The following is a 13085-nucleotide window of genomic DNA, read 5'->3' on the forward strand; positions in this document are numbered from 1 at the left end:
AGGTTTGGTAGTTTCGGAGAAAAAGGGGGGGGGGGAATGGTCTATTTTCTTGAATATCTCGAAAACTATTTATTTCAAAATTAAAAAAACAGGCTGATCTTTTGCGCAAAAAATGAGCCAGTCCTTATGTCAGCAGTTGAGGCAACTAGCCGCGGTGAAATGATTCTGTAAAAATTTTCGGCCCTGCGACTCCATGGCCCAAGGGTCTCTACGGCAAAAGGTACAAATATGTAACTCTCTGTCAGAGAGGCATACTTGAGCCACTTACCGGTTTCAGCTTTTTCTGCTGCGGCTCCCGGTCTTGATTCTGTGTCCCTGATATGATACGGTGCTAATGTGTCAACGCATGTAGCGTCCCACATTAGAGCCCGGCCCATTTCCCATTGGCTAATTGCATATAGTTCGATATTACTCAAGGATAAGGATTTGACAGCCTCCGTGGCGCAGTGGTATGCGCGGTGGATTTACAAAACGGAGGTCCTGGGTTCGATCCCCGGCTGGGCAGATTGAGTTTTCTTAATTTGTCCAGGTCTGGCTGATGGGAGACTTCGGCCGTGGCTAGTTACCACCCTACCGGCAAAGACGTACCGCCAAGCGATTTAGCGTTCCGGTTAGATGCCATGTAGAAACCGAAAGGAATGTGGATTTTCATCCTCCTCCTAACAAGTTAGCCCGCTTCCATCTTAGACTGCATCATCACTTACCATCAAGTGAGATTGTAGTCAAGGACTAACTTGTAAAGAATAAAAAAAAATAAAAAAAAGGAAATAATATAAAAGGTTTATATAAAGGTAACAAAAAGTAAAGGTATATAAAAGAAATAATATAATCTGCTTTTTGAGTTCAACTGTGAACAGAATGCTGTCATCATATATGCACACTCAACTCCTCATAGCGCCTGGTCTTCATTTAATTCGTCTTCTTGTTCAACTTCTCCTCGTAGCATAGTTTCATGAGCCTCGCAGTCGGCGCCTCCACCAGCAGATGGAAGGGAATTGCTAGCACCAGCGACACTGTGAAGATTCCAACAGCCATGAAGAACTGGAAGCATTCATTGGGTATTTGACAATTTGTTTTTCAAAGAAAAGAAAAACCGGCCAAGTGCGTGTCCCGCCACGCGCATTGCCTCAATAGCTCAACGGTAAGAGCAGTCAGACTCATCACCGGGGGTGGTGGTTCGATCCTCGCCCCGTTGGTCTATTGTCGTACCCACTCCTAGCACAGTCTTTTCCGACTAGTTGGAGGGGAATGGAAATATTGGTTGAATATAATAATATAATAGTCATACAAATTAACAGCCAATAATATAATATAATCGATAAAAAAACATTTACGACATTGTTACAAATAACATATTATTGTTTACACTTGTACTTTTATCATCATTATCAACCCATATTCGGCTCACTGCTGAGCTCGAGTCTCCTCTCAGAATGAGAGGGGTTAGGCCAATAGTCTACCACACTGGCCCAATGCGGATTTGCAGACTTCACACACGCAGAGAATTAAGAAAATTCTCTATTATGCAGGTTTCCTCACGATGTTTGCCTTCACCGTTTGAGACACGTGATATTTAAATTCTTAAAATGCACACAACTGAAAAGTTGAAGGTGCATGATCCGGACCGGATTCGAACCCACACCCTCCGGAATCGGAGGCAGAGCTCCACTGGGCTATCACGGCTGTTACTTGTACTTTACTCGGAGTATATTGTTGACACAAATAATGGCTAATTCATATCTTACCATATTATAAAACGAAACAGGAACCAGTTGAGTTCTCATTCCTTGTCCCAACTCAATGAATATATTGTGAAGTAGGTAAACTCCGTAGCTCAGTCTGCCCGGCACCACCCAGCCGGGCCACTCCATGATGGCTTTAGAACATCCTGAGAACATATTAACAACTAGCTGACGCCACGCCCATAGTTAACCAAGTCTCGAAACCATAGGTCATCACTGGCAACACGCACTGTTCGAAGACTTTTGTCTTCAGGCACTGAGGTATTTCGGACGAAAAGATGTCGCGAAGTTTCCCGAATGCAGTCCAGCCTATTTGGATTCGACGGTTCACCTCTTTCTCGAAACTCGCTGGACTGACGACATCAAGCGAGTCGCAGGGATTCGCTGGATGCAGGCTCAGTATCGTAATGTTTGGAAGTCCTTAATGAGTTTGATGACGATGACGCCGTGCGGTTTTACCCGCGTGGTTCCCGTTCCAGTAGGAACAAGGGGATAATATATATCCTATAGCCTTCCTTGATAAATGGGCTATCTAACACTGAAAGAATTTTTCAAATCAGATCAGTAGTTCCTGAGATTAGCACGTTCAAATAAACAAACTCTTTAGCTTTATAATATAGATTAATCATCATTAGTGGACGCTTCTTCATCCACCCCTCATCGTCATCACTAATTAACATTCGGCTCGAGCTTGAGCTTGAGTCCGAGTCTCTTCTCGGAATGAGAGGAGTTAGGCCTTAGTCCACCACGCTGTTCCAATGCAGATTGGCAGACTTCACACACGTAGGGAATTAAGAAAATTATCAGGTGTGCAGGTTGTGCATGCCCCGGACCAGATTCGAACCCACACCCTCTGGAATCGGAGGCAGAGGTCACGGCTCATTATTCATTATATGGTTGATCATATACTTTGAAAAAAAATAACGTCTAGCGAGGCAGATCCCTATGTAATTAGTCTGAGGATGGGACCGTCGGCTGGTACTAACGAAACTACTGCACTATAATCCCACGTGTCGTCATGAAGGTACATACTCGTAATAAGAAAGAAAGAAAGAAAAATGTGTTTATTTCGAAATTATGCCACAAATCACAATATCTCGAGTACACCATGACATCCAAGACAATACCCTGCGGTGTGGCATAATCCAGAAAATGGTCCAGCTCAGCATAATGCTACGTAACCATTTAAGATAAACTGATTTAGTCTTCATAAAATGAGGTAGGCTATCATAGGTTCTTAGTCCCATATTAAAATTATACATTTTTGACTTTTTTTTTATTCTTTACAAGTTAGCCTTTGACTACAATCTCACCTGATGCTAAGTGATGATGCAGTCTAAGATGGAAGCGGGCTAACTTGTTAGGAGGAGGATGAAAATCCACACCCCTTTTGGTTTCTACACGACATCGTACCGGAACGCTAAATCGCTTGGCAGTAGCCAGACCTGGACAAATTAAGAAAATCTCAATCTGTCCAACCGGGGATCGAACCCAGGACTTCCGTCTTATAAATCCACCGCGCATACCACTGCGCCACGGAGGCCGTCAAAAAAACTTAAAAAAACTTAAAAAAACTTTAAATAGAACTTAAAAAGACTTTAAATTAACTCACCATTAAAATTCATTACAACTCCAACCGCCCAAAATGCGGCAATGAATCCAAAAAGCGCTCTGTTAGTCCCCGCGAACAGCATGCGCAGAGCTAGTGAGGGTCGCTCACCGTCGTGGATGAACAAACTACTGAAGTATAGCACCACGATGAACATCGGTATCACACACCAACACAACAAGTTACCAATCTGAAAGTAAGACATAATCGGCTGCGGCTAGTTACCACCAAACCGGCAAAGATATACCACCAAGCGAGATTCCAATAAAACAGATACAAACTTTGTAGGGAAAGGAGATGGTCCATTTCAGGTCCATCCTTGTACCCCGTATCATTAAAATTTAAAAAATAAAAATACATTTTATTAAAGTGAATACATCTAACTAAATAAAAAGAAATAAATAAAATAAAAACCCAAGTTTTTGAGTACCAAGATGGCGCCCATAGAGCAACTATGACATGACAAATACAGCGAACGTCAAATCGATTAATGCATTGAAAACGTCATCTATCCGCCATTATTACCCTCTTATTGATGTTGCACTTCTTGGGTGATAATGAATATTATTTCGAAATAATTTAAGTTAATTCATAGATTTGTATAATCAAAAATAGTTAAAAAATATCTTCTTTTATTTCCGTATGGATACCATACAATTTTGGACCATCTCCTTTGGCAATGAACAACTAAGGCTGCTTGTCCACCAAAGCGGAGCGAGGCAGCGGAGCAAAGAAACGGACTAATGCGGAACTGTGTGAATTTGGGTGCGATACTAGTCTTTATGTAATTAGTCTGAGGTTAACTATCATTAAATATAATAATTTAGTCATTGAATAAAAAAATATTCATACCCTAAAATTGGGATATTGTATTTTGTTCTGCTGTAGCCAGTAGATGAGGTGGCCCGTGGCCAAGCCAACAATACAGCAGCCCAGGTTGTTGTGGCCCAGCACGTGGAGGCGCCGGAAGTTGTCGTCGATGAGAGTGCGGTACACGCTGGAATAGAACATTAGTAAAGGATGCCCACCGGCCAATGCAACGTCGGCCCCGGGAACCCAGGTATACCCCCGTATAAAGATGACTAGTAGACGCCGTGCGGTTACACCCGCGTGGTTCTCGTTCCCGTAAGAATACGGGGATAAAATATAGCCTATAGCCTTCCTCGATAAATGGGCTATCTAACACTGAAAGAATTTTTCAAATCGGACCAGTAGTTCCTAAGATTAGCGCGTTCAATCAAACAAACAAACTCTTCAGCTTTATAATATTAGTATAGGTTCACCTAAGTAGTTCCTGTTCCCGTAGAAATACGGAGATAATATTATATAGCCTATAGCATTCCTCGATAAATGGACTATCTAACACTGAAAGAATTTTTCAAATCGGACCAGTAGTTCGTAAGATTAGCGCGTTCAATCAAACAAACAAACTCTTCAGCTTTATAATATTTGTATAGATTGAAGTATATTTCTGTGATTTCTAAATGTTTTTCCAAATGCTTAATACTATTTACATGATACCAAAACATAATCAAGCTTTTTTTAAACACAAATGCTCACTGGCCAACACAACGTCGGTCCTGGTATACTTCCGTATATAGATGACAATAATGGGGATGATGACTAGGTTTGAATATATTGATTTTTAACCGACTTCAAAAAGGAGGAGGTTCTCAATTCGGTCGGTATTTTTTTTTTTTTTTATGTATGTACACCGATTACTCAAAGGCGCCTGGACCGATTTCAAAAATTTTTTTTTTGTTTGAAACGGTATAGCCCCCATTTGGTCCCATTGCCATCATGTCAAGATCTGATGATGGAATCTTGGAGAAATTGAGGGGAACTTTCGAAAATTATATGGGTGTCCAGTGTGTTCGTATACTTTTCCATTTAGTACATTTAAGCACTACAATTTCATGAAGGTTTAAAATCAATCTGATGATGGAGCCATAACACAGACGAGGGAACTTGAGGGAACGAGGTTTGGTGATGAAGACCAAGGACAATTAAGGGAACTTTTTAACAGTTTACAGTAACTACCTTGTGTTGATTAATTCGTATTGCTGGGAACTTTTTACCTAGATGAGTTGTGTCTGTTATTAGGGGTCTGATGATGAAGACCAAGGTCAATTAAGGGAACCCCTTAACGGTTTACGGTAGCTACCTTCTGCTTGGGCTTGATTAATTTGTATTGCTGAGAATTTTGTACCAAGATGGGTTGGGACTGTCATTAGGGGTCTGATGTATTCGTTTGAAATGAAATTTTACACTAAAAATGGAAAAATAATAAAAATTTTAATAAAAAAAATACAACCGACTTCAAAACCTAAAAACGTACCCACTAAACTAAAAAGCGAAAAATAACATCATAATATGTTCTACCTGCTGATCAGTATGAAGTCGGTGCTTAGCCGGAGTTGTCTTAATTTAAGCCATTTCTGACAGGACCACATGAAATAACACTGTCTGCAAAATCTAAATCTATAAGATATGCTCACATGGCTTGAATTAATACATCACCGGCTTAGCACCGACTTCATACTGATCAGCAGGTAGAACATATTATGATGTTATTTTTCGCTTTTTAGTTTAGTGGGTACGTTTTTAGGTTTTGAAGTCGGTTGTATTTTTTTTATTAAAATTTTCATTATTACATAAAAAGCAAAGATTGTCTGGATATTTGCAAAATAAATGAAATTATAAAATTTCAAAATCTATTAAAAATATTTTATCGTAACTATATAAAAATTCATACAGTTTTAGCTTCTTTACATTAAATGTGACATTTTTTATTATATAAACTATAATCATAAACGCATAAATAACAAAGATATTAGTAATTTTGTTTGAACGCGCATACAAATCTAACGATCATTACATTGCCTACGACGTTATTAGTTCGTGCCATTTTGTATGGGGCGTTTTTCAGGGATCCGCGGCAGCGCCGCAAATCTGACTTTTTAAATCCCTGTAGCTAAAAAAGTAATGATCGTAGATACCCTGTTACTTTTACAAAATTGCTTTATTATTAGTATACTCTTAATTTATATACAATTTTAAAAACTGTCATCATCCCTATAATGATGTACGAGTAAAAAAGGACCTGGTTAAATAATCCCTTGTCATTCTGAGAGGAGACTGCTCAACAACGAACCGAAAATGGGTGCTAATGATCGTGAATGATGATTGACTGTTTGTAATACATACTCTGGTTTCTGCATAGAGAAAGCGTCCAGGTCCTGCCACCACACATGCAGGGCGGGGCTGGCCATCGACAGTAGAAGTAAAGCTGTCAGAGCTATCGTCTTGAACTTCGTGCTCCGGTTTCTTATTGCAAAGTGGATCACGATGGCTGCAATGAATATTTGCGTATCTGCTGCTATGTACCTGAAATCCACAATAATATGATACAAATTAACGAATTCGAAATAAATCCTTATATCGTTTAGGGATGATGACAGTTTTTTAAAATGTAGGTATATAAATTAGGAGCACCTATACTAACAGTAAAGCAATTTTGTAAAAGTAACAGGGTATCTGCGATCATTATTTTCAGAGTTACAGGGTTAAAGGATCAGATTTGCGACGCAGCCACGGAAAACGCTGAAAAACGCCCCATACAAAATGGTACGATTTAATGACGTCGTAGGTCATAATGGTCGTTAGATTTGTATGGGTATTCAAACGAATAATAATATATTTGTCATTTGTGCGTTAATGTTGATAGTTCTTTGAAAAATGTCACATTTAATGTAATTTACCTGTATGAATTTTCATCTAATTACGATAAAAGATTTTTAATAGATTTTAAATTTTATAATCTTATTTATTTTGAAAATATCCAGACAATCTTTTTATGTATAAATTACTTAACATTGACCTTATTGACCCGAATGTATCATAAAAATTAATATATTTAAAGTCATTATCCCCATTCTTGAATCACATTATTTCATTAGTATTCTGACAATGCACAAACTTGAAAATGAGTACTTTCAACCCCCGTTATATTTATACTTTTGCATTTTTATTTATACATATCAACTAATCATTTTACAAAACTATAAACGTATCATTTTACAAAACTATAAACTACTGTTTAATCCTTTAATAATACAATTTTAAAAATTCTTGAATAACATTAATTTGAAAAATTAATCTCCTTTCACCCAAGTTGTGCCTTTCACTACATAACTAAAAAAACCATTCGGATTTCTTCTGTATGCAATGGTATAAATAAAAAAAAATGCAGACCGTTGATTTATAACTTTCTTTTAAAAATTACAGCAAAGTTTTTTACGGGCAACTTTCAGTGGAAACTGCTTTACTATTTAAATCTAATATATGCAAAACTCTAAATTAAAAAAAATAAGAAGAAGCATCTGTTACATGTTGTGTAAAAAAGGAAACTAAACTTACCACGTTTGAAACACGCACACAACGTCTTCAGGGATGTAATTGTTAACGTAGAAGATGTGAGCCCAGAAGTATCGCCTGCATTGGTGCGAAGAGCCATTGACGATCCAGCTTGTCCACAGCGGCCCGCTGCCCAGGTGACGCATCCACGTCGCTGAGAAGGCCACCACCATTGCTGCTGAAGGTGTCAGTCTGTGACAATAGCAGAAGAAGAATAAGAAGAAGAAGTACAAGAAGAAAACCAAGATACTGCGGATGTCAGTGGCGATCACAATAGGTCGGAAGCGGTCAACGTAATACAGGGACTTCTTGAAGACCTGCAGTGCCGTTATTGCTGCAAGCAATCTGATATACCATCCCTTTTTTACCATGAAAAACTTTATAAAAAGTCAAACCTTGAAAGATAAACATAAACCGTCGATGAAATAATAGGGATGATGACAGTTTTTTAAATTGTATATAAATTAAGAGTATGCTAATAGTAAAGCAATTTTGTAAAAGGAACAGGGTATCAGCGATCATTACTTTCGGAGCTACAGGGATTTAAAGGGTCAGATTTGCGGCGCTGCCGCGGATCCCTGAAAAACGCTCCATACAAAATGGCACGAACTAATGACGTCGTAGGCAATGCAATGATCGTTAGATTTGTATGTGCGTACAATCAATATTACTAATATCTTTGTTATTTGTGTGTTTATGTTTATAGTTTATGTATTAAAAAATGTCACATTTAATGTAAGGAAGCTAAAACTGTATGAATTTTCATCTAATTACGACAAAAGATTTTTAATAGATTTTGAAATTTTATAATCTCATTTATTTTGCAAATATCCAGACAATCTTTGCTTTTTATGTACAAAAATTAGTTAACATTGACCTTATATACCCGAATATATCATCAGTATGTATATATTCAAACATAGTCATCATTCCCATTCTATCATGTTTGAATTTTTGCGTAACTTTTACCGTTTACGCAGAGCACGCAAGAGAAGTTCTAAAAAGGGATACATTTCCCGTTTTTGTCATATTTTTCACTGATGCTCCGCTCTTTTTAACCGAATACCGACAACTCGGCTATTCAAATGCGAACCAATAAGTACTGAGATTAACGTTCTCAACTAAACAAACAAACAATAATACATATTAATATGTTTTATAGATGAGCTTGTCCTTATCCAATACCTTCTAAAGTCACCTCTTACTTCTTCAACTTCGCCTAAACAAACCCTAATGTTTACCATTATACTGTTGTTACAAAGTTCATCTATTTCAATTATGCTTACTTTACAAACACTTTTGAAAGTGATTGTTTGCCTCGAAATTCGTCTATTAAATACCGAACAAAAAAAGGCAAACATTTCTAATCTAACAAGAGAAAATTTTCATAAATCAAATCCAGAATATCGTTAAGGATACAATTTTAACAAACCGCTTCAGATAAAAAATCAATTACCTCCACCATCTTAGAACTATGATCGTCGGTATTATCTTCCAAGAAAAACGGTGTGTCTCCGCTTTCACCAGTGTGATGTAAGTCAACAGCAACCCGGTCATGAAAAAGAAGTATTGGACGATGTTCATGCCGCTGAAAGTTATCCGCAGGACGGCGGATTCGTATGCCTAAAAAACATTTTACTGATACAGTTTAGTATACAAATTTGATCTCAGCAATAGTAAACAGAATTTTAATTACTATAATTTATTTGTCTTTTGTGCAAAAGAAAGTAGAGCCAATTGGGTTCTGAATTTTTTACCTTTTCAAAAGTATGTGGATCAGCAGTAAAAGCTGAACCAATCATCAGGCCAACGTGTGCGTGCACTATGAAGAAAGAGGCCAATGTGCTGTAAAACAATAACAGCAATTATAAGGATAGATGACAGACAACTTATCCAGCAAATATCTTGCATTCCTTCACTTTTGTGAAGGAATGCATTACGGGAACCATGACTTTACTTGGGATAAAAAGCAGCCTTTGTGTTATTCCAGAGTAAAATCTGTTTTCTATCAATTCGATAAACAGGCGCGTGCTGACCGTCTCTAGTTTGACAGAAAGGTAAATGAGATTTTGATTCTGTGATCGGCTTGGACGGGATACACAAAACAATAGATGCTTCAATATTTTAGGTGAATCCATGTAGCCATTAATGATTTTATAAAAGAAAACCATATCTAGCATTTTGCATATTTTTTTAAGGACATATCCCTGTAAGATTGTATTAGGTACTTACCGAAAAGCATGGGCAGACTTAAAAATACTCATACGAGGATCGCTCTGGTCTATCGCAGTCAATTGTTTGTAGTTTTCAGGGACAGAGAAACACGCTATAAAAGTCTTTCCTGAGATTTCTGCAAATAAGTGAATCACAGTAATTAAAAATTACAGTATGAAGGTAAAATTTGAACTAATAAAGTTTTTATTGCTTTTAGATAAAGTGCCATACTTTGAATCGATGCCGTAATAATCAATGTTCAAGTTTTTTTTCATTTTTTTTACTCCCTACAAGTTATCCCTTGATTACAATCCCACCTGCTGGTAAAGAATGATGCAATCTAAGATGGAAGCGGGCTAACTTGTTAAGAGTAGGATGAAACCCACACTCCTTTCGGTTTCTACACGACATCGTACCGGAAAATAAATAAATAAATCACTTGGCGGTACGTCTTCGTCGGTAGGGTGGTAGCTAGCCACGGCCGAAGCCTCCCACCAGCCAAAAATTATGTACAAAAAGAATGTGCTTGGCTAAGGAGCTAAGGTATATTAAGAAAACACAACAAAAGGCGTATTAAAAGAGAACTCGCTAACTGCGAACAAAAAATAACAAATTCAAGTTATTTTTTGACAACATAGTGTATTATGGAAACGGCCTTATATACAAGGCCTGTAAAATTGACCCGCTTACCTTTCTTCTGATTTTTGTCAACCTCACAAAAGCTTCCGATCAAGGCAAGCATGAGTAAAGTAACAAATACTCCAAGAAAAACATAATCGTAGAAGTCTATATGTAGTTGGTTCTTATCTGATTTTTTGTCACAATTCTTGTTATATACTCTCGCAGATAAACCATACTTTTTGATCATGGTTTCGTTGAGGCATCCCTCGAGGACCACCGCTAGGTCCCTGTTTATATCTAAGCCGGAATTCCTGGCATAGTTTTTACAGGTCTGCGTAACACAGATTCCTCTGTCTAGTTTCGTATAATTATAATGTTTTAATGCATGATCGGAGTACTCCTGAAATTGCATGGAAATTTCATTTGTTAAACATAATAATTTGATAACAAAAAAGCTCGCAGGCACATATAATTATTTTTGATGAAGCTATTTCTGAGTAAATACAAGTACACAGATAAAAAAGGGTAAATTTTATTACAGAGGCACAATAGAAAAAAAAATGTATAATTTTTAGTAAACATTATTTTCTTAAAATTATGAAAGTCGGAAAATTTATAAGACGGAGGTCCTGGGTTCGATCCCCGGCTGGGCCAATTGAGGTTTGCTTAATTAGTCCAGGTCTGGCTGATGGGAGGCTTCGGCCGTGGCTAGTTACCACCCTACCGACAAAGACGTACCGCCAAGCGATTTAGCGTTCCGGTACGGTGTCGTGTAGAAACCGAAAGAGGTGTGGATTTTCATCCTCCTCCTAGCAAGTTAGTCCGCTTCCATCTTAGATTGCATCATCACTTACCATCAGGTGAGATTGTAATTAAGGGCTAACTTGTTAAGAATAAAAATAAAAAGTCCTACATAACGAAATGGTTAGTTTTAACTTTGTATTAGGTTTAAATCTATAATTACATAATTAAAACATACCCGTATAAGCGTATAAAGTTTACTATTTGAATAATTATAAAGTTCTAAGTGAGCCACGCAGTAAATCCCACCAGACTCTTCCATGCACTTCTCATAGTTTTCCAGATCAGAAAGCCGAGGCAGCTTTTCATATTCCGTTTCTGGAAAAGTGAATTTTCTCTTTCAGTACCTATAGACTACAAGCCCTTGAAAAAAAATTACCTGTGAAATGAACCAACGTTAATAACGCTTAGAAGGCTGTTACTATATCAGAAAATAACTCTGAGAAGAAGAAGAAGAAGAAGAAGAAACCAGAGGCTACAGCAGCGTGGTGGGTCTAAGCTTCATATTTCTTCTACTATAAGAAGGGAGACGTGACCCAGTAGTCGGCCGATATCTAAAAATAAATATGACCAATTCTCCCATTCCCCTCCAACTAGTCAGGAAAGACTTTATTAGGGGTGGGTACGACAATAGACCAACGGGGCGGGGATCGAACCACCACCCCTTGGTGACGAATTCGACCGTTGAGCTATTGAGACTCTAATTTGAAGTTGTTAGCACAAAACTCGCCATTCAAATGATATATAACTCCAAAACATTGTCCAAAACACAAGAAAACGAGATAAAAACACAATTTACACATTCTGTTTTAATTAAAAAATAAAAAGCAAGTACATAATAAACGTCTTTATGTACTTGTCACTTGGCTTACATTAACTATTCTTGACATTCGATTCTTTAATATATACCTAGTATACCTATATTTTAACTTACAATGTTTGTCTTGTAGCAGAGGTTCTCAAACTTTTTTTCTCGTAGACCACTTTCAAATATAACTGGTTCCGTTGGACCCAGTTTCGCTTCCATCTTAGATTGTATCGTCACTTACCATCAGGTGCGATTGTAGTCAAGGGCTAACTTGTAGAGAATAAAAAAAAATAAAAAAAATCACCCTGCTAAATTTCTATCCAAAACTTGACAATTAACGTGATTAGATTAATCTATGGAAATTATTGATGCAGCTGAATCAACAGCCACCAAGAAATAACAGTTTTCAAAAAAAAAGCGAGAATTGATTACCTAGTTAATTAATTGATTGTGCTGTGAGTGGATGACAGAAAGTAAATTCCAGGCAAAAAGTTCTTTCAGTCAACTTCGATTTATGATTTCTACTCACAGCACAAAGAAGCAATCAAATTACAATTATTTTATTTAGAACTAGCTGACGGCGCGCGGTTTCGCCCGCGTGGTTCCTGTGCCTGTAGGAATACGAGGATAATATATAGCTTATAAGCCTTCTTTGATAAATGGGCTATCTAACACAGAAATAATTTTTCATATCAGACCAGTGATTAGCGCGTTCAATCAATCAAACAAACAAACTCTTCAGCTTTATAATAATAGTATAGATTCGGTATGAATCCAGATAAATTTTCGTTGACGCCCGCTTACGAATCGTGAACCCAAATTTTTATGTCACATCAACGTGACCCCCGCCGAGTCCTCCGAAGACCTCTGGGGG

At 37.6% G+C, this 13085-nt stretch overlaps 1 protein-coding gene across 2 annotated transcripts; it reads right to left on the minus strand.

The window, feature by feature from the left end:
- Positions 1-810: 810 nt before the first annotated feature.
- LOC112047672 (O-acyltransferase like protein) lies at positions 811-12283 on the minus strand. 2 transcript variants are annotated; one of them, XM_024084867.2, is made up of 12 exons: positions 12134-12283; positions 11582-11721; positions 10672-11002; positions 10000-10117; positions 9525-9612; positions 9224-9390; positions 7771-7959; positions 6559-6738; positions 4204-4348; positions 3355-3541; positions 1746-1888; positions 811-1013 (listed from the first exon to the last, which is right to left on the minus strand). In XM_024084867.2, the coding sequence occupies exons 1-12, from the start codon at positions 12204-12206 to the stop codon at positions 999-1001; spliced, it is 1776 nt and encodes a 591-aa protein (XP_023940635.2). In that variant the 5' UTR covers positions 12207-12283; the 3' UTR covers positions 811-998. The 2 variants fall into 2 exon arrangements, with proteins under 2 accessions (XP_023940635.2, XP_023940634.2); XM_024084866.2 differs by having other exon boundaries at positions 811-1041.
- Positions 12284-13085: the final 802 nt, after the last annotated feature.

The sequence above is a fragment of the Bicyclus anynana genome, chromosome 20 (assembly GCF_947172395.1).
Source record: "Bicyclus anynana chromosome 20, ilBicAnyn1.1, whole genome shotgun sequence".
NCBI classification, from domain to species: Eukaryota; Metazoa; Arthropoda; class Insecta; order Lepidoptera; family Nymphalidae; genus Bicyclus; species Bicyclus anynana.